We start from the raw sequence: 23408 nt of genomic DNA on the forward strand, positions 1-23408 counted from the left end.
TACTGGATGAAAATATGTTGTATCATATAACTGCCTCTTTCAATAAGCTATTTGAGTAGAGTATTCAGCTAGTTTTATTTTTGCCTTATTTGTTCCCATATGAAGCAATGACTTGGCTGAGACTTGCCGTAGGAAATGAAGTCAAAATTAAATTGGAGTGGCTGCAGTTTGTTTCCACAAAGTTGTACTTATTATGGGGCATCAAACAGGATTGGATTTCAGATGACAAGCATCAGTAGATTTTCATTATGTTTTAGCAAAGAAAAGAAAGACAAAGCTGGGAAAAAAGAAACCAAAAAAGAGAACAGAAAAACAACAGATGGGGCGAACATGCAGTAACAACAGTGTGATTAAATGAAGTCCCACAAAGGTGACAGTGAGAATTTTATTTCAGATGTACTTTTGCGCTGCCTTGCAGAACTTTTGATGTTCCCTCTTATCCATAGAGAAGGCTGAGTTGTATTATGAAAAAATATTATGTTTTATGAAACACACTGCCTGGCCAAAAAAAAAAAAGTCACACACTCTTATATTTTGTTGGACCGCCTTTAGCTTTGATTATGACACGCGTTTCCCATGGCATTGTTTTGAAAAGCTTATGTCACAACGACATTTTTTTCCATCCAAAGTTGCATTCATTTTTTGCAGGGATCTTGTATTGATGATGGGAGAGTAAGGCCGCTGCGTAAAGTCTTCTCCAGCACATACAAAAGATGCTCAATGGGGTTAAGGTCTGCACTTTAAGGTCCGGACAATTTGAGCCCTATAATTCGTGGCACTGTTATCTTGGAATATGCCCATGTCATCAGGGAAGAAAAAAATCCATTGATGGAAAAACCTGGGCACATAACGTTGCTGAACCTCAACCTGACCAACTGAAGCAACCCCAGATCATAACAATGCCCCCACAGGCTTGTACGGTAGGCACTAGGCATGATGGGTGAATCCTGATTTCACTTAACCACATTTCCTCCTCGAAGATGATGGTTCACCACTATCCTTACAGGTTTTAATAATGCTTTGGACAGTTCTTAACCAAATTTTAGTAGATTCGGCATCTCCTTAGTTGTTTTCTTTGCTTGATGCAGGCTAACAATTTCACCCGTCTGAAACAGAGTCACATCTTTTCCACGATCGCAGGATATGTCTTCCAACATGGTTGTTTAAGAAATGAGAAGCTACTCACTGCATCAGTTAGGGTTAAATAACTTGTTGCCAGCTGAAACATATTAATCACTGCAGTAATTATCCAATGGAAGGCTCTTGGCTATTTGCTTCGTTAAATCCAGGTGGTGATTTTATTTTTTGGCCAGACAGTTACAGCTATATAGAAAACTAGTGGAGGTAGTTGGTTTAGCTAAAGCTTGGATAATGGCTATGGTCAAGGCTGTGCTTGGGTTGTTAACATTTTAACAGCTTTGACTCATAGTTTATAAATGCTGTAACACTATTACAGTGGTTTTATGTGTGCAGAGAATTGACATGTTTATATAATATATGGTATAACTACTGTGGGTTCAAATGTGGCTCATTGATGCTTTGCTTCTTGGTTAATGGTAATAGGAGCAGTAAATAGATTTTACAACACAGTTATCACATACATTGATACAACCAGTCTTCACAGTGCTTCCACCGTTACAGCCAGAGACGGAGCAACTACAGCTGTGCTCATAGCCACTGGGCCTAATACCACCAGAACCGGGCCTGTTGAAGGAGTAATGAGCAATAAGGGGATAATGTTAAGTGTCAAATAATCTCTCCTTTCACTAGTCTTCCCTAAACTGACAGTGAACTCTCACTGAACTGGAGCAACACACTAGCTTTTCCTGTAAATTAGGGGGGTAAAAAATGGCGGAACACTTGAGGTCAAAGACCACCAAAGTAATTCCCAACTTGACCTTTCAGCAAAGTTTGAGAGAAAGATGATTTTATGTGACAGGATGTTTAAAGAACAAAACCAAAAACCCTAAGAAAAGGCAGCGCCACGTCAAAATCAAGATAAATTAGGGCAGTGTAATTAATTATATGGAGGATGCATTCATATTTGTAAATATGCTTGACTTCCAACATGAATAATTGAAGCCAATGCATAGTCGGCAGATGCAAATGATTTGGCTGGGAGTGATGCTACTTCATATCTGTCACTATTAATCATTTATACCAAAGACAAACTGCTGTGTTCATTCTACTTGAAGCAAGCTGCTGGACTCATTACAGGAAATGCAATAGCAAATCCAATATTGTCCAGCTATAAAGTTTCCACGCTGTTATTGCAGCTGGGGTTCACAGCGGCGATTTACGATGCTTGTAATGAATGGGTGCCTTGTGGTGAGGTAAACCTAAGAAAATGATAAGGTGGGGATATGCAATCATGATTATGAGCGGCTAACAATGAATCTGAAGCCTGCCTTTCATTAGCTCGAGTAAATATGTTTATTGACGCACCCTATTTAATTAGTGTTATATAAAACTAGAAACCCTTATATAAGTTTAACTTGGTGACTTAAGTTTGCATTATGATAATTGCAATTAGTAATAAGTGACTTCAGCTCGCCCTATTTTGCATGCATAATTTAATTACACTAAAACCATACAAGCGCTGACATAATACAGACGCTGCTAGGCTGCATGTAAGAACTGTGAGATAAATGAAAGCAAAGAGGAGCTGGTGTGTTGTGAATGCGTCGCTCTGATTGTGCTGTAGTGTCAGTTAACACGCTATCACTGAATGCATATTACACTATCTCTATATTTAACTCGGCTTTGAATGTACTGTACATTCGCTGACACTCATAATTATGCACTTAAGAATGTTCTGGATTAACATAGTGTAATTGGCAGCTAGGAGGTCACTCAGTTCGAATACATTATATAAAAAAAGATTCACTTGTGCGTCCAAGCTCTTCTCCATGACTGACCTACCTTTCTTGAACTAACATAGCATCATTATCTTTATGATATTTCGTGCCTTTCCAGCATATTGAAAGAATATAATAGTCACCTGCAGTACCTAGGTACATCCTTAGCCTTCTTATTCATTAACAGCATGCTGAGAGAGTATCAAGTTCTATTCAGTATTCTGGATACTAGTAATTACTATGAGCGTAAAATCCGGAATATAAGTAGCATCCGAATATAAGACGCAGTCTGTTTTTGGGGGGGTATCTCAGAGGGAAAAAAAAAGTTTTCTGTAGCTATTTATTAATAAAAATATGTATTTCAACACTATTTCAATTTATTTTCATTCAAAACACGACACCCTACAATCTGTTTTCGCCATGTCGAGTTTGCAAACCTGCGATAACGTTAATTGTTGTGAGGGTGGCGGCTGCAATGGCGATCATGACGGTGCATGTCCGTTAGCAACTATCAAGTTAGTTTTCTTAACTTAAAGCTCCTGTGAGGAGTTTTTCACTGGTTATGAAACAGACTGAAATTAATTCTGATGACTCTGTATGACCTACTGAAGCAAACCAGACCATCAGCGACAAGATTGATTATTTCTATATAGTTATTTTTAATGCCTGAAACCGCTGGCGGGGGGAAGGAGTCAGACGAAGCGATTAACTGCACGCTGCCTTTGTTTACATTTTCCAGGGCAGACATTTATAGTGAGTGATACATATGACTGTTAAAGAAAGCAGGATGAGATTTTTTGTTAAAAACCACCACTTACGCATGTACAGGACAAAATTCAGCAAAGAGATAGGAGGTACGGCTTTGTCCACATGGGGCGCCAAAATCAACACAAACCTAAAGTTCCTCACGGGAGCTTTAAAACAGCAAGGAAAACACAAAACAGCACTGCGGCATGTTGTAAAAAGGAGACGTTGTAGCGGTTGGAACTTTAGCTAGATTATAGCGCCGTCATCTAGGCAAAATACCAAACCACAATAACATACCTCTCTCTGCATTTTATACTGGTATATTGGTCGCACCGGTATATAGGACGCAGCCGGCTTTTTAGATGAAAAAAAAAAGTATTAAAGGGCGTCTTATACACTGAATTTTACAGGAACCCTTTAAACTCTGAATAAGAGATGAGTCGGCCAGTGCATGTATTGGTATTTTTGGTTATTGTGATGTTATTTTTTGGGGTACCGTAAAATGTGTCATATATCTGGAATCATTACAACCTAAGATAAAAGGTTATGTACATCAATCAACCTTAACAGTTGGTAAAAGTATTGAGATTGCATCTTGAATAGAAAATAAATGACTCAGACATGTATTTCATCAGATTTTGCTTCACAAACAAACAAAACATTGATCCAAAATTTTTATGGTTTGATATGCACACAAAAAACGGTGCCCCAAATGCTTCATACGCTAAACTGTACAACTGAATGGTTAGTAAAGTTTTGTAAATGATGCTCTATCTATTATAGTTTCATTTTAAAATCATCTCCCACGTCCAGATCATCATCCGTGGACATTTTGCGTAAGCCTATGCACTGTTACCACTATTTCTAACAACATATTGTAACATAATGACGTCTAATGAGGTGTGTTTTCCTTGCCGTGTGTCATCCCCACTCTCTCTTCCCCTGTTTCCGACACTATCTACAGTCCTCTCTCTTTCTAAAAGGCCAAAAAATAAGTATTCCATCATCTTTCTTATTATGTTACATTAAGATTTGACAGGCTTGACTCTCCTCTGACACCCTTGTATTTTTCCTTCCTCCACTTACAGATGCACTGCACTATCTCCAAGTGCTCCGACCTGAAGCTGTAAGAGTTAATAAGAAACTTAGATGATACATCCCCCTGAGCAGCCACTATTTTCTACTTGTTGATCTGACTCAGAGTGTCAAAAACTGAGGTGTCAATGGAGAGATGATGTGTGATTCCACATTCATAGCTGGGGGGAATTCTCGCTGTAGATGAGCCTGGATGGTGTAAAAACCACTTGAGAAGTCAATGAGCATGATTCTAACAGTGCCTCTCCAAGTGGGACCATGCACAGAGTAGCAGGTGGATGACAGCGTCCTCCTCCCCATTGTGGACTAATGTATGATCTGGAGGGGATCTAAACACTCTCTCACAGGGGATCTGGCCTGCTGTCATTTAGAGCCCTGGTGTGCCCATTGTTGGCCAGTGGGGCCAGGCAAGATGTTTTTCACATCATCATCAGCCCCTGCTGCAGCTCACTGACAGGTTGAAGACGTGCTGGAAGGCCTCCCCGAGGTTGTTGGCACACACTTTGAAAACACTTGGGCTGATGCTTTATGGGTATTCTGCTTCGCATCAATTCCCTCGTCCTCTGATCAAGCTGCCCAGAGGAGAAGTGAGGGGTTTAAGTGACTCTGTAGTTTAGTGGGCCGCTTTTTAAAAAATAAGGAACAAAGGAAGAGACAGATAAATCTTAATGGTGCTTTAAACATACATGCTGTATAGGACAAGCTTCCAAATATGGCCTTTTAACACTTAAGTACTGTTAAATATTGATCAAGTGTTTGATCATTTTTATTACACTATTAGACAGAACTTGATTCTGATTAGCTGCAGGGTGTTATTTCTGATAACGGTACACCTACGAAGTTGTGATATGAAAGATATTGCACTGGCTAATTATCAGTCTGTGCAGGCAACAGTAAACATGGCTCATTTGTAATTAAGAATATTGATGTTGATTTAGAGACATAGCTAGATACCTAGCTAGTTTTGTATTTAACATATTGTCCAATTATATTCAGGTTATCCCAAGCGTACGCATAGTTTTTGACTTTGATTCTTGCTAGGATAACGTTAGCTTTCCGACTAGCTAAGTGAAAGCCTTACACGAGCCGAGTGGACTGGTATTCATCTCACCTGGCCAAGTCATAGATTGGAATCGTTCTATCTACTTGAGTAGTGAACAGTGTTCCACTGCAGTAGAACCTTATACATATATTCCCTCCGGGAAGTCGCAATTCAGCAAATTCACACAAATTCATACAAATTCAGCCAATCCCTGCAACATTTTTGCGACCTTTTCTGCAAATTTGACCAATAAACCTATTTTCCCACAAGCGTCAACTTGTACATCACTGATCTTCATAGGTCTGCAATGTTGCTGCGTTACTGTGCTTATAATATCAGAGCGGTGCATGCTCGAGACTTACTTTATTTTTGCTGTGAAGCAGAACAGAACGGCTGCGCCGTTCTAACAAGGCCTCGGTGCGATTGTTTCTCTTTCATGAGCTACCTGATCTGACCTTAAACTACAGTCTCTTTATGGAGACTTTATACAGTGTATCCATAATAATAAATCCAATGTCTTTTTGTGATTATTTATCCATGTTGAAAACTGTTAGCAGTTCACATAACCACTTCCTGGTGCCTTTAACTTTCCACCAACCAAAGGCTCTGTTACAAATGTTCCCCTGTCAGTTATCGGTGGTTTAGCACCTGAAATAACAAGTAAAACAGCTTAAATGTAATAAATAATATGTAGAATTTTTTTGTACATATGGATAGCATTTAAATAGGCATATTTTGATTTCAGAATGCATAAACAAATAAAGCAATGGTTGTATTTTTGTATTTGTTAACTAGTGACCATGATATAAGCGGGATAATGCCCTTTCTGATCATTTCAGCGACACCTCGCTGCTGATTATACTTGAGATGATGATAACCTTTTCTCTGTACATCATTGTATGCTTATATAAACACATAACAGTATAGCATAATATAGACTCCCCTTGTGAGTAATGGACCACTTACGCCCCACTCGCGAGTGTATGGAAATCGCAGACACACAAACACAGAGGTGATGAAAACAAATAAGTCCTCCATCTGATGCAAAGCTGTCTCACACAAGCGAGCAAATAAACACGCTCCTCTTATTTCCAGTGCCATCAGGCACCCTTGATGCGTACTCCATGGAAGAGGAAGCGCACACTGCCGCGCTTTGATAACACTTCAGAACAAACCTTTGCCAACTCTCGCACACAAATGTGGGTGTGCTCCTTTTTCTGTCACTGACAGTTGACAGCTGCTCATTTTCAGACCACTTAAATGAATATTTTACAGTTTCTGTTTCCATTTATAAGGTGACATCCCCAACACAGAACAGATTTAGGGCCGTTTCAAGTGGCAAATGGGAGCCTTGCATATTTCGCATAGTGTTTTCTGATATTTGCCAGAGCGAGGAGGGAAATTTCTGGTATTCCGGGCGGTGCTGACAATGTAGCGCATCGGCGGCATGGCTCTTAAGCTTTAGCTGCAGTAGGTGGTGACAGATGTGTGCAATGACCTATCAAGAAAACTCCCACAGCTACATTTGCTTTTCGGATTGTGAAATACAAGAGTGAGCAAGAGTGCTTTGGGCATGTGCAAGCCTCAGCACTAAGTCGACTTGATGGACAAGAAACAACAGAACCATAAGTAGAAATATATAATGGATGACAACCTTACTGAGCATGCTTCAAGAAGCAACAATCAAAATAAAACGCCCTACATCATCTCAGAGGAGAGGTTTCCTTTAAAAGATGTCACTCCTCTGTGGGATTTTCACATCTAGTTTCCCAGCAAATGGAAAAGCTAACATTTACACCATAAACATCACCTTTGCTTTGCTTTCAGAGGAAATCTACATCCAATTTCCCATCACTATGTAGAGGTTGTGTTTCTACCCACCTCTCCCTAGGCATCTGGTGGTTGGGGTTGTGGTGACAACGGATGCTGAGGCCAAAGAGCTTGCGGGCGGTGCGCTGGATCTTGAGCCGCTGGATCTCCAGGGAGCTCTGAAGGAGCCGGTAGCGAGCCTGAAGGTCCCAGTCGCTGCCCCACAGGAGATGCACACTGCTGATGGGCAGGAAGTGAGTGGATGGCAGCCTCTTCAGGAAGGACTTGAACTCATCTGGATGACAGAGAGGGATGGAGAGGGGGAGAGCAGATGGCCAAACAGGGACAGGGGGAGTGGAGAGAGAAGTGGTGTGACAGGGAAAGGTGAAAAAGGAAGAGAAATACAAGGAATTATTTTACTGACTTGAATTCTTGGAAGGTGCTACACCAGGGAGAAGATGCCAAGATGTTGCATTCTCACTGGAGGCTGTAATGAAATCATCTGACTAAATGAAGATATTTTCCCATTATATTGTAAGTTAACATTTTTATTACACAGCTGTGTTAGATACATGATTCTAATTAATTAATTACAGCATTTCGAGGTCTGCTATTTCTTGATAGCAGACCGTTGCTATGGAGAACCGACCATTGCTAGGGTTTTGACTCTAATCACAATCTGTTTACAGAGGGAGAAAAAGAAAAGAGACGAAAACAGCGGCGAGAAAGCAATAAAAAGGTTAAAAGATGCAAAAACTTTAGGCAAAAAAAAACAGCTAGCTTAGCTCATTTTAATGTGAGTAATAACAGCTAGCTTAGCTCATTTTAATGTGAGTAATAACAGCTAGCTTAGCTCATTTTAGTGTGAGTAAAAACAGCTAGCTTAGCTCATTTTAATGTGAGTAATAACAGCTAGCTTAGCTTATTTTAGTGTGAGTAATAATGGCTAGCTTAGCTCATTTTAATGTGAGTAATAACAGCTAGCTTAGCTTATTTTAGTGTGAGTACTAATGGCTAGCTTAGCTCATTTTAATGTGAGTAAAAACAGCTAGCTTTGCTTATTTTAGTGTGAGTAAAAACAGCTAGCTTAGCTCATTTTAATGTGAGTAAAAACAGCTAGCTTAGCTTATTTTCATGTGAGTAAAAACTGCTAGCTTAGCTCATTTTAATGTGAGTAAAAACAGCTAGCTTAACTCATTTTAATGTGATTAACAACAGCTAGCTTAGCTCATTTTAATGTGAGTAACAACAGCTAGCTTAGCTTATTTTAATGTGAGTAACAAAAGCTACCTTAGCTCATTTTAATGTGAGTAAAAACAGCTACGTTAGCTTATTTTAATGTGAGTAACAACAGCTAACTTAGCTCATTTCAATGTGAGTAAAAAACAGCTAGGTTAGCTTATTTTAATGTGAGTAACAACAGCTAACTTTGCTCATTTTAATGTGAGTAAAACACCTAGCTTAGCTCATTTTAATGTGAGTAAAAAACAGCTAGGTTCGCTTGTTTTCGGAAGGCTACAGAGTTAATTCTAAGCTTAGAATTACCATGACCTGGATGACTGAGAACCTTCACAAACACGCTACAGGGTTAACCGTTGCTATGGACGCAGCTCTGACTGTAAGTGTAACTGACTATTTTTAACAGAAATATAATCATTTTTAAATGAATAAAATAATTTCCAAATCAATAATTTGTGCCTGATTATTGATTTGATAACTAAAGAGCCGTGTAAACCGTGTTCCATCTTGCCATAACAACCCGCTCACTATACATTATCCCTTACAGAACCGAACATCTGAAGAAAAGAAAAAAGTAAGACAGTAAGTTTCACAAGTCAGAAAGTCTAAATGTTGCATTTGTATTTATTCGACTTTATTGAAATAGTGTCATAAGAATGTATTATAAAAACAATCATATCTGGAGACCCACCGGTATGTTTTCAGACAAAGTGTAAACAATATTGTTTAGTGGGATTGCTCGACAAGAACACTCGACTTGAATTCATTTGTTCAATCCGATCTAGATAAACATCCCGGGTGGAATCACAAACAAGCAACAAAGCAGCAGACTGTTTGCCAGAACCTTTCTGGTGAGTGACAAAACTGTTGAGTCTGTTGTGTTTCTTCGGCAATGCAGACTTTTTAATCTCTGAGTTTTAAGGCCTTTGTTATAGGCTTTGATATGATAAATACCTACATGTACTTTAACTGTACTTAAGTAAGAGTAATATTAGGTTAAAGGTGGAAATGTTGTCTGGAAAATGTTTGCTTATGGAGGAGATGTATTGTATTGCCAAGGAAGTTGCTTTCATGTGCGTTAATGTTCTCAGTTGGTTAAGGATATAAACTTTTTTCATGAGGAAAATGTGTTAAATCTCTCAAAGTTGGCTCATCCATCGTAAATCCGAAGGTTCATCCATGACACGTCGCTAAACACTCATTTAGAGTGGACTGTTTACGGCCTATATTTTGTAAAGAAGACTGTCAGCTCGAGATTTCCAAATGTAGTCACGGTCAGTGGGCACCCACAACTCTGTCCCGTCTTCTTTAACTTAACACTTGGCTGGACGTCTGTGGTTTACTTTCTTGGATTGCTTCTGCTGGCAGTATTTGCAGAGAATTGAGTCCCTCAGTGCAGTAAACACCCTCTTACTCTGTGCTCTCACACTCTTACTGAAGAGCGCTGCCTCCACAGATTTGTTCCCAGCAGTGGTGATGATTGTCCTTATGTTACTCCCGCTCGTCTCCCCCAAGCACTCCGTGAGTCCGGCTCTCTGACCTTTGTTTCGAACACCAGCTCCGCAATGGACTTGAAGGTGTAACTCTCCTTCTTCCTTTTATTTGGTGTTCTAATTAAGAAAACACTGAGTCAAAGAGCTCATTATTATCGCCATAGATAAATTCAAGCACATCATTATAAATACTAGAGTGAACAATTTAGTGCTAAAAATGTCTCCTTAGCAGCGTCAGCAGTCAAGTTGAAGACAAAGATAATCGTCCCTACTTTGGGTTCACATTTAATCTTAAGCTTAGACCCCCGATGTAAGGAACCTAATGCATAAAACTGCAGCGCTAAACAATATTTGTCATGGAGAAAAATATCAACCAGGAGAACTCCACACTCAACTCTTTAAAGACAGATCCCTGTATTCAAGAAACGACATGCACGGCAAGCCTGCTTCCCCCCTACAGACCCCTCCAAGACGGTTTAACAGCATTCACCACAGAGTAGAGAGCTCTTTTTCTGCAACAGCCGAGAAATGTCAGGATTTTCCTCCGCTCCCCTCCCAGGCACGTCACAGCTCCCCCTCCTTTTCTTCAAAGAGGCCGGATCTCTTCTCCCATGTTTTCGACTTGCCGTGGATATCTCCACCCAGTTTTCAGGGATGTCAAGCAGCTGCATAGCTCTTTTTCCTAGAAAAAGTGGGTGTCTCCCGGAGCCAATAGTCAGAAGTGTTTGATTCCCTCAGCAGGAAAAATGCAGTATCAAATCAGTCCCTCATGCTCGGTCAACATATATCAAGGTCTTAGTCCCTCAAATCGCTCTTATCTCAAGTGAACCTCCATCTTATCAAGGCTTTACAGCTCCAGCAATGTAACCCTGCTTTACCTCTTGTACCAAAACATCCTACTGTGTTGGCTCCAAGACATATAATCACAAATATTTCATCATATCTAATGTTTCCAAACCTTTTAGGCACCACTGAGATTTGCGTTGCGCTTGTACAGAGCAAATTGATGCGTTTAAATAATGCATGCGACACTGAATTTGGAAGACGTGTGTGCAGCCAAATCAACTAAACAAGCTGGATCTCTTGGTGTACTATTTTTAGGCTCAAATGTATTCAAAAAGTGTATTTAATTAATATAGAAGCTTTATTTTTTATCCTGAGGTTCATCAGAAGAAGAAAAAAGGGCGCTTTGTACATGTAGTAATTTTTTGGACAGATGCACAAGTGAAAAAAACGTTTTCTGTCTCGTGGTGAAATATACATTATCCGTGGGAGTGGAAGTTGGTGATATCAGTCATGACAAATCAAATCACGTCTTTCCCCTTCCTCTTAAAAGGAAACTGACAAGGCCAAAAAAGTCTCTCCCCAGAGGAATCAGGAGTCTTTGTAGAGCAGGAACTGTGCATAATTGCTTTGACGGAATAAAAAAGTGTTTTGACAGGATATATCTCATTTCTTTTACATTTTACTTTAGTGGAATACTAAATAGTTGAAGGTGAGAAAAAAAATGGGAGTCTGATAGATATTCCAATGCAGACACTTAAAATGTCAGTGCGGTTCTTCTACAGCACAGGTCACACTTTTAGTCATCGCTCTTTTTAAGCAATGACTGCATGTGTCAGTTATTTAAGCAACATCACATGAGAGGGACTGATGTTGTACTGAATATCATCACGGCTGTGATTCAGTCGTAGGCTCAAGGCCGCAGATAATCACAGCCGTGCTGTTATTCAGTATAACATCCCAGCTTTACTTGTGACGTTGTTTTTATACAACAGTTAAACAAGCGGCAAATAGTAAAAAATAGATTATTTTTTGCTCCACCAACTCAACTAGTTCCACAACTTAACTAAAACTGCACTATTGTTGCCAAGCAACCCAAACATTCTCCTGCAGTGTCTACAGGTGACCATGGATCAGCTGTTTTTTATCATGTGCATTTATCTGTTTGTTTGAATTTATTATGAACCAGTGAAATACGAGTCTGCTGTGTGATTCAGAGGTACCAGCTTGATTAATGTTGATATACACGGTCTGCTGTAATGTTAATTAACAGTATTCTGAACACCTGACTGAGGCGGAGTAATACACAGAGTGAAAAGACCCAGTGATGTTGTGCTCTATATCAGCACTCATGGAATGCCTCTTGTCCAATCAGATTACTTAGCCGTGCTGATATTCAATATAACATCACAACATCGAGTGTAATATTGCTTTTATACAACAGTTATACAAGCGACAAATAGTCGTAAAAAGTAACAATCAACAACAGATTATTTTTTGCTCCACCAACTCAACTAGTTCCACAACTTAACTAAAATTGCACTATTTTTGCCAAGCAACCCAAACATTCTCCTGCACTGTGTCTACAGGTGACCACAGATCAGCTGTTTCTTATCATGTACATTTATCTGTAGGTTTTAATTTATCATCAACCAGTGAAATAAGAGTCTGCTGTGTGATTCAGAGGTACCAGCTTGATTAATGTAGACATTAAGTCTACAGTATAACAGTATTTAGAACACCTGGCTGAGTCGGAGTGATACACACAGTGAAAAGTCCCCACTCATGGAATGCCTCTTATCCAATCAGATTACTTAGAAGGAACTAACTGTTGTATAATTAAGCAATATTACACTCAAGGTTATGATGTTGCTGTGCTGATATTCAGTAGAACATCACGACCCGAGTGTGACATTGCTTTTATACAACAGTTATACAAGCGGCGAGTAGTAGTAAAAAGTAACAATCAACAACAGATTATGTTTTGATATGTTTTGTTCAGATTATATCCACACTCATGGAATGCCTCTTATCCAATCAGATTACTTGGTCGAGATAACTGTTGTATAATGTCCATTAATTAACCTCTGCTCTGTGGTGATGTTACATCAGCTCTGCGTAACCTGATGTTACACTGAAGCGTCTTTAAATCCTTGAACTCTTGAAACAGAGAAATCCTTTCCACAGACCAAGCACGAAGTAATTAGTTTGCACATATGTTCCACAAAGGCCTGAATAAACGTATCGATTACATTTCTTCTTCTTTTCTTTCAGTGCGTGAAAGGTTTTTTGGCCTCTTGAAGTGTAGTTTATTTTCAAGCACCTCTTCGCAGCCGTGCTGCACTCGCTGACCTCCATGAGTCACGTAACTTTCTTCCATGGCACATAAATATATTTATCTGTAGCTGGCAGGTTTTATTGGGACACTTTTATATCATATCAATAATAGATAAACATGGGGCCTTGGAACATGTAACAACTGGGCAGAGGCTGCGCTTTTTTTCCTTCACTGGGTCCAATATTTTACTGCAACCTTTGTGGCTTCCTATGAAAACTGAAATATTAGTATGGGAGGAAATATTACTTTGCATGACCTTCAAGGATCTTCTCTGTGAGTCTTTCTGATTTACTGCCATTTGGTTGAGGTTAAGGAAAGGCCCATCCATGCACCTTGACCTTTGCACTTTTTGCACCATTAAAAAAGTTCTGGTTTTCTGCTGGATAAAGAAAGTTTTAATTTTTCATGTCGATCTGGCAGAGAGAAATGAAGAACTAAGCTGCCAAATTATAAAAAAGTGCAAAAGTTTCCTGCATGTTCGAGCAAACAGAACGTTTGAACTCATGAGGTTACATTAACTGCCTGAGCTCTGCAGCTCTGCCCATAAATAGATGCCCTTTCAAATTAAGAGTCAGGAATTTTCCCTTTAAAAAAACAGTAAAATTGTAACATTACACGACGGATTACATTCTGTTTGTGTGGTAAATACAAGTTGAAAGCTCACCAGAGTTCTCAAAGTCCTTGTAAGAGGAGACCCAGGACTCAGACATCCCCAGCAGCGTGTTCTCCATGATCTGGATGTCGGTGATGGGACAGTTGCACTGGGGATACTCGTCGGCGCACTGACAGATGCACTGGTTGTCATGGCACACGTACTCCCCCTCGCCGTTGCACATGATGTAGCTCAGAGCTGACTGGACAAATTTCTCCTGCAGGTATTCGGGGAAAATGACCTGAAGACCTGCAACAGAGAAGAACGGGAGGTTTTAGTTAGACATAATGCTGTTTTATCTTAAAAGATATAAAGTACAATACAACACATTTAAATGTTTTTAGTGTTGGAAATAAGTGGACTCAAAAGGAAATCTGAAATGTGCATCCTTCATGTTGTTTACGCTCGGAACAAACAAAGCTTCTGTCTGATTGAAGGTGGCGCCCCTTTCTTAATGAGAGCGAATCTTAAAGTAGAAAAGTCGTTAGCACTCGTACATAAACAAGAATAAGTTTGGGAAAGTGAAAGTGAAACGACTTCCCTTCAAAGATTGTTTCGTGTTATAAAAATCCCATTTATTTCTAAAGGATGTGCTTCAAAGCTCGACTGCGTTCTGCCTGAGCTGCCGAGTTCTGCTGCAGGTCACTCGCGATGTGGCGATGTATAACAGTGATTGGTGCCTGCTGTCTTTCTTGTTTTGTGTTGGGTTATTTAGCACTGAATTTGCTTCCTTGTGCTTGCATTTTACAGTGTAAATACCATTTGTATTTGCTTGTGGTTTTCATACCCAGCTTGGCAGCATTCTGCTAATTATACTCTAATGGCAATGGCTGAATATGTAATCCAAAAGCCAATTTGGGGCTCGAGCTAAAGTACCACTCCACTCTCACTCTGACAAGGTATTTATAATTTTTAGACTCGGAGCCAATCCATATCTCACCCTGGGGATCTCATCGAAGTGAAGCCTGGACAGCTAACAGTAAAGCCTTTCTCTTCACTCCAGGCCGAGGGAAAATAAATCCCTCGCTCTACAAGCCACTGGATTGGAAAAGAAACTAAATAGATTTTTCCCCTCCTCGTATGAAACAGCATCTTGGTGAGGCAATATTTTCTTAATAGGTTTTACTTGAGCACAAACAGTGCTTCAGCAGAAAAAGATGCGACCAGGAACCAGAACGTAACATGTTATTGAATGATGAACGATTGCATTAGTTTTTTTTCTCTCGCTCACGTATTATTCGCACCTTTGGGTGAAAAAGGGAATCCATTTATGCAAAATGAACATAATGTAGCTGAGATGGAAGAGAAAGTAAGCATATAATTCCAGATTGTACACATGAATCATCTTCAGGGTGTTGTCATGGACTCAAATGGTGTCTCTCATTATGCATATGTGGCAATTAACGCTCCATATTTCCATCCACAACATACACTGGACTAAAAACTGTGGGTAATTCAGAAGCAAATTACGGTCTTAATATGCGCCAAGATTCTGCTTCGCCATCCACCAGCCTTTGAAGAAAATTAGCACATACTGTGTTTGCTTTATTCCTGCAGCAATAATTGTCACTTCTTTATATCAGTAATTGATACTAAGAGTCAGGCCCTCCAGGATTTTGCAGGCTTTTTGGGAATGTTGCCTAAAATGTTACAGCAGCTTATTCAAAAGCTGCGATGCAAGTCGAGATGTTTTGAGGCAAAAATTGTTGCGTCATGGAAGTTTCCCAGTTCGAATCCCGGTTCGGTTTGGTTTGCATGTTCCCTTCGGATACTCCCCCCCACACTCCAAAGACATGCTCGTTAGGTTCATTGATGACTCTAAATGTGAGCGTAAAAGGTTGTCTGTCTCTGCGTGTCAGCCCTGTGATTGACTGGCGATCATTCCAACGTGTACCCCGCTGGGAAGCGACAGCTGGGAAAGACTCCAACCCCCCCGCGACCCTGAAGAGGATAAGCGGTATAGATATTGGATGGATGGTTGAACATTATGTATGTAGCTGTATGTAGAGCATTGGATCATTTACAAGAGATGAATTGTGGGGATTCTCGGCAAGTTTGCAGCTGCAATCAGCAATCCAATTCAATTTTAGCAACAACTGTAGGACAGCCAACCCATCAATTCAGAAAGGAAATTATACCTGCAGCCATATTTTCCATGGATGAATGAACCTCCTGCTTCAATGGGAAGATGGAATGGACGGATATTGCAGCATATGAATGTTGCAAAAAAAGAACCACCACACACCAAAAAAGGTTACGGATTACCAAAGTATTCCTCAAAGCAACGAAAAAAGTTCAATTTCCAAATCAGTCAAATACGTAAGCTCAAAATTATAAGTTCAAAGTGCAGAGAGCATTGATAAAAGTCTGTAACAAGAAAGTTCAAAGTAGAGTTTACCATTAGTTACACTGCTGGGTTGGTTAATGGTCAAATGGGCTGTACTTACATGGCACTTTTCTAGTCTTCTGACCATCAAAGCGCTTTTACACTACATGTCACATTCACCCTTTCACAATCACATTCACACTCTGATGGCAAAGGCCTAAGTGCTGATCTTCAATCATACCCAATGGCTATGGAGACATTTGGCGTTCAGTGTCTCGCCAAAAGACACTTCGACATGTAGACTGTAGCAGTCAGGGATCGAACCGCCAACCTTCCAATTGAGAGACGACCGACTCTACCACTGAGCCACAGGCGCCCCAAATGTATAAAATTTGTTGGATTGATTAGAGACTTGGAGGATTACTCCCTCGCTGTTTAATGCCGGACAAACACTCCAGTAACAAAGCCTCTGGTTGGTGGGCAATAAGGAACACAGACTCAACCCAAGGCATTGTGGGATGGCTAAGTGGGCGGCTAAGATATTTGAACTTTAATAATGGAAAAATAATCACTGGAAGCCATCGTGTATTGGTTTTATAATGGTGGATTTACTGGAAACACTGTAGTTGGAGGCTGGATTAGAAAGCATCAGAGGAGGTAAGACTTCCTGTAGGGGCTCCATAGTAACCATACGAGGCTTCCCTAACTATACAGAAGCCCTTGATACCAAACAGCCGTTCTTCTTTTAGGACATCAGAAGGCTTCGCTCATCAGAACCGCCGCCCATCAGTATCGCAGGGAACAGACGGCGGGGGGGACGGAGGGAGCAAAGGGGGATGGATGGATCATGTCTGACCACAAAAGAGTTGGGTTGCACGGGGCTTTCTCTCCATCAGGCCTGTCTGCGGCCCCTGGATCCAATATTCATTTAGCTTGATGTATTCCTGGGCTTGAAACTTTAATGTGATTTGTGGGAGAATCCAGATGGCAAGTTCACGGATCAACGCTGCTCACTGACAGTGCTGGTGCCAGCGGCCGGGTGCACAATAACGCCGAGTGCCTCAGCCCTCCCTCCTTTCGTCTTCTTCTTCTTCTTCTTCTTCTGTGTAAGCATACCTCATAGCCTCCAGTTCACATCAAAACACACACACACACGTTTGTGATATCAATGTGTGGGTAGCGGTAGACTGCAGAAGGAATTTTCCGTGATGCTGCTGACATCCAGCTCAGTCTTCCGATCTCTTGTTTTCCACTCTTTCTCTCTGTACACATCTCTTCTGTCTTACCTCATTACTCTCGCTCCTACTCCTGCAACACTCGCGCACGTGGCCCCTTGACTCGTCCAACCGTCCTCCTTTGGCTCTCGCCAACTCCATCAATCACTCTCCTCATTCCCCCCGTTTCTTCGCCTTCTTCTTCTCCCCTCTACGTTTCCTTGCGCCTCGAACACATTCCAGAATTGGAAATTTCATGTCTTCTCCTCCCACTCGCGGCGTAGAAATGATGTCATGCAATAAAAGTAAATCCATCAGCATTTGTTAGCGCGGTAGGGGGAACGAGTACGAGGATTGGAGGCCCCTCGAGCCAAAAATGAAACTAATCAGAGTAAAAACGTTTATCTTTGTGGCTCGACGTGCTTTGTTGTGTTAGCGCGCTGGAAATGGAGAGTTATTTGGCCATAAAGCTGCTGTTTATACGGCTCTGAGGCAGGTATAAGTTGAGGAAAACATTGACTATCGGAGTTGCTCTTACCATCATTAAAAGAGCTGCCGATGAAATAAAGAGGTGCATATTGGAATTCCCGTGCAGCCGTTTGATAACCTCCAACTTCATGCTCTGTCAGTGCACATAATTCCCCGCAACCCCCATCGCCTGGCTCGCTCTAAATAAATAGCACCTCAAAATGGCAGTTAATCTCATTGCATACATCAGACGCTGATGTATTTCCTTCACGTACGTGCGCGAGGCCGTCAAACATTCCATGAATGCTAAAAAACCGGAGACTCTGCAACTGTGACTTTGCCTCTTTTTTTTTTTTCTCCATTACGTCTCTTCCCAGCATGCTCTATTTTTTTTTACACGCTGATAGATGGATGAGGAGCGCGGGCCGCAGCCGAGGCTTGTAACTGCCTTGGCAAGCAGTTGCCTTGCTTATTGCAATGCCACGCTCCGCCTCATAAGTTACAGTTTCATTAAAGATTAATTGACCATTGTGTGGCTGCAATTTCGCAAAATAATCATTACTTAATCCACTGGTGCAATAAAGTGCGTTACTTCAATGGGGGGCATTAAATTACCATTGGAGGTGATCGTTGCAGCGGTGATACGAAACCAAAGACCCCTGAACTGGAAGATTGCCTGTTTTTCTGCAAGTCCAGGCCTGTCCAGTCCACCCTGCTGATCCCTAGATACTTCAAACAGAAGGGGCATATAGTTGTAAGATTTGCTGCGTCGGCCCATTTCACACCCGAGCTCCTCTCCCACAACTAAAGAGGTAAAAGGTGCAGCTAAAGTAGCTATTTATCCACTTTTCATCCCTTTACATAAAGAGCTTTAGGTCTCTGACAGCGTGTGTGTTGGGCCCGACGGAGGATAACATGTTCCTAACGCAGCTATTCTCAGCTCTCCGAATATGTTAGCATTTTTTAAACTTCTGAATGAGGTGTACTTAGCATTCAAAAAGGATAATGTGTTGCTGTGTCTGCGCTGAGTAGATTATCGCAGATTATCATAAGTGTTCTCGACACACTGGAAGGCAGCCGCCTGTGCTATCAGACGCGACTCGAAATTGTGTTGTGCAATCTCAATTTGTGTGTTGGGAATAATTGTTTGGGACATTCTAATCAAGCTCTCCATCTCCAGTATGCTTTCACGTCGAAAATGCAGTCAAGAGTCAATTTTTCTCTTCCATCCACGCTCTGTTGAGTAACACTGATCCTAAAGCATGCATTTATTTAAAAAAAAAACAACAAAAAAAGAGGCAAATCCCATTTCCTAGAACATATTAACATACAATGTCCGGCATATGCATATGCGAGGCACACCACTCTATCTGTGTGGAGCAGAAAGACTCGCAAGACACAATGCGTTTCACACAATATCCCTATATAGGGTTAGCTTTGAAAGGACCCACTTATTCGCATTGTTAACTTCAAAAAGCAGGGACGGATACAGGTGCGGTAATCACTGTGAAAGCATAAATTACATATGAAAACGGTCTTGGCATACAGAGCTTCCTGCCTTCTGAAAAAATAAAAAGGAGAATTTCTGAAATTGCAGGTTGAAGCAGTTGCTGGATTCAGGAAGGCAGGCAGTCTGGAGAGGAAGATGAGCTCTCCATGGTGCTGAATTACTGCCAGTTGCGCTGGACACACACGAGATGAGCAAAAGTAAGTCAGTGATTACTTTCTTCTGCTTTTCCTGCCTTTAAATTAGAAGAGATTGTATTTATTTATCTTAGGGAGTTGAGCATAGTAATTTAGTTGTGAATAAGCCAAATGCTCTCAAACACATTTAATAGCAGCTATGTTTCAAAATTTATGATGTGCTCGCTGTTGGCTGCTTGTGCACTTCAGCTGCACTCTTCAAGCTGTTCCGTCATGCGCTGCCATGTGTCCCCGCGCAGCAGTCGAAGCAGGGCCGCGGCTGGTGAGAGATTGTACTAATGTCACACATTCACGTGCGCGCGCACACACACACACACACACAGAAACACGTAGACTAATGTGCGAGCGCTCGAACACACTCTTTGCAGCCTTTTGCAGAAATCACATGTTTTACAAGAACCCCGGAGAGAGGGGGAGGAGAGACGTATGACAAGCTCCGACATTTCTATTCCAGCTATAAAAGATACGACTGCCCTCAAAGTGTCAAGATGCTGCTGTATACACGTGTCAGCTCAAAAGCGCAGATTAATCACAGAAATTACATCAAACATCCATAAATACTGGAATAATGCTAATCTGTTTGTACTGGGAGGAACATTTCCTCTGTTCACCGTGCTCTAAAAGGAACTGATCTGCAGAAAACTGGAACACAAAGTACAACTTTTGTGGGTTGCCTATTTTGTTAATGGAATATTCAACCTTTTAATAGGAATGTGTGGTAACCTTTTAGTCTAATTATGTGTCAATCATCTTTCTGGCACCATAAATACATCATGATATTATCTGCTTATCAAAATCATGTAATGCATACATATTCAAGTTTGTGAGTATCATGTAAATCATCTGTTTAGTAAGAGACATATTACATCCCATTCCTGTTCACCTTGCATCACTTCTTCACCATTAATGGAAAAGTCCAGTTTAATGTGAATAATAACAGCTGAGTAGACTAGATTTTAAGAAGGGTTGCTTGTACGCCAAACGCAGAATCTGAGGAACTATTTCTTGAGTGGAAGAAATTAAATCATTATTAAAGAAAAAATCTCAAAGATTTTAATTTGAATAAATGTCTAAGTCACCCACTGATGAAAGCATTTGCAGAATTATCGACTGGGTGCGACTTTCGTGGAAAAATAATCACAAGCGGCGCCCAGTTAGTGACGCGTTTTCCATCAGCCAGCAGTGGTCGGTCTGCCAGAGAGGGTAGGCGGAGCTAAGCGGCTGCTTTTCCGGTCTCTGCGAGTGCTGCGAGTAAACAGTAATCTACTATGGCTGAACAAACAAAGAAAAGATCGATGACTACAGATACAACTTCAAAAATAAGTGAAAATCCAAAGAAAAGGAAACAAATTGGACGCTCAGATGAAGGCAAACAGTCTAAAAAGGAAAGCGACCATCAGCGAGGAAAATTACAGCCGGAGCCAACCGTGGACGTCACACATGCGACACTGTCTGGATATCTATGAAGTGTGCTCCCGCAATTACAGTTTGTCACCATAGGTTCCACCAAAGAGAATGAAACTGAAATTGCTCATTTTGGTTTCCAATTATTCATTTATTTTGAATGTCGTCATGTAATAAGCGAACACTAATAAAATATTGCTCCCTTCAGAGTGAGACAAGATCCCTCCGATTCCTGTCGGGTTCCTACATCACGTTGTCGGGTTTGAAATCTGCTATAACAACCCGCTCACTGTGAATGATCTCATGATGCCCTAAAAATACACAACAGTATTATTAGTTAACAAGTTTTTAATTGCAATGCAACACCTTTATGCATACATAACCTGTCTTATGCATGCAACAAAAAGGTGATGCACAAAGTGTTTGTAACAACAGTTTAAAACTGCAAAGGCCTTTCTTAAAACACAAGAAGACTAAAGTAAAGAAAACTGCACTCAATTGATGAAAGTGTGAGAGAGAGGAAAAAACAGAGTGGAAAACCATGGCTCTTGCAGAAATGGCAGCCTGCAGCTGGTGAGGGTGACTGGGGGAGGGGGTGAGGAGATTTATGGTCATGCTGGCCCAAATGGAAACTCATTCTTGATTGACCACTTCCAATTGAAAGCTGACCTTGAGGTCACCATGGAAAGATTTCATCAGGTACTGGGGGGTTCAGCACGTTCGGGAAAAGTGAAAAAAAACGTGTGCAGCCATCCATCTTGATGGAAATGATCCTGCGTTATCAGTTCTGTGGGCGAAATGACGCATGTTTCATACAGGATACTGAGCCGCGGTGCAATGCAGGGGCCTGTCCGGGAGGTGGGTCAATAACTGGTGCTATTACAAGCAGTAACATATCGCCCAAGTTACCCCGGGATGCATCATATTGAGAAATACTCAAGAAATACTGGTTAGAAATGAACTTATATTGAGTCAACTTCAAATATCGATTATGTCAATCTTTTCTAAGTTCATACAATGTTTTCATACTTCTTTAGGGCAGGTTTCAGACGGAACAGACTATGTTTTGTCTCTGTGTACAGAAACAGGATGCAGAGGAAGGGAGGAGAAAGAGAACATGACAGAAAAGCCTCTGTGTGTGTTTATTGTTGTGCTCGTCCAACATTTGCTCTCCACCGAAGATTTCCCCTCAGTAAATGATTCTCTGGTAAGCGAGGATGTTGTGTTTACTGATATACTTTAGTCTCCAAATCAATTTTTCAACCGGTCTGTCATCAGAAACAACTTAATTGATTTGTATGTTTGTTTGTCTTCCCCCATAATGTTTGCAGGCTTTTCACTGGAAAAGAGGGACAGGCATCGAGCGACAGAGCAATGAGTATCTAATTCATCACTCTCCGCACGACTCGCCTACAGGGCCGCTTTAATTTATTTTCACTTCACCACTTTGAAAACTGTTGGCTCAGGCTATTCTAACATATTCATAAATCTTCCGAGATAGGCTCATGCCTCTTCTAAGACGGGGCTGTTGAGGAAACCGGCGGAAGAGAAAAGAGAGGGAATCACGTGGCAGGGATTGAAAGACGCAAATTAGTTTGCTTTTGTTGTGGAGCTAATTTATGACAGCCATATTGGAGGTGATTGGGTCCTTGGAAGGTAATAGCTTGTGGAGGTTCCAGGGCCTTTTATCTTTCTTTGGCCCAATATAAGTCACCAATTTGCTATTTTCAACCCCCAGTGTGTTCAGTGTTTGTGTTGTAAATCAAATTACACAAGAATATTCCAATTTTCTGCCTAATATACTGAAAGCCCCTGCTGTTTTGTAATTTGAAAGAGCTGCAAATTCAAATAAGGAAATACAAACAGATAGTCGGATATTAAAGGGGAATATAAAAGGGACTACTTTCTCTCCACCACCTGAAACATGCTGTACAAAAAGCATTTACCTAAGCAATGAAAATCCCCACTATTTAACTCCTATGTGCTAATTCCCTCTTTCATTTATTTCTCACTCTTCAATAAGCTATTTTTACTCCCGAGTCCCAGTGGAGGCAGGAAGTGAGAATCCAGCCAAAACCAATATCATCGGGTTTCTAAGCTTTAGCCTGGAGAGAGGACAAACACAAACAAAGAACAAATTAATGTGTGGGGGAACAAAAGTGTATTTAAATCCCAATCGTAATAAAGCTAAATGGTGTGGATCTTTAGTTCAGAGTGAACTTGAGGGACCAAACAA

General features: G+C 40.9%; 1 protein-coding gene across 1 annotated transcript in view; it reads right to left on the reverse strand.

The window, feature by feature from the left end:
- Positions 1 to 23408, reverse strand: part of brinp1 (bone morphogenetic protein/retinoic acid inducible neural-specific 1) — a 148303-nt gene that overhangs the window by 9957 nt on the left and 114938 nt on the right. Inside the window, exons 6-7 of the mRNA XM_069673665.1 lie at positions 14069 to 14305; positions 7624 to 7846 (exon numbers count right to left, since the gene is read on the reverse strand). Coding sequence (XP_069529766.1) covers positions 7624 to 7846; positions 14069 to 14305 — 460 coding nt within the window. The remainder of the gene's footprint in view (positions 1 to 7623; positions 7847 to 14068; positions 14306 to 23408) is intronic.

This window comes from Semicossyphus pulcher, unplaced genomic scaffold (genome assembly GCF_022749685.1).
Source record: "Semicossyphus pulcher isolate SPU_LCO1_2020_fin unplaced genomic scaffold, fSemPul1.0.p SCAF_22, whole genome shotgun sequence".
Taxonomy (NCBI): Eukaryota; Metazoa; Chordata; class Actinopteri; order Labriformes; family Labridae; genus Semicossyphus; species Semicossyphus pulcher.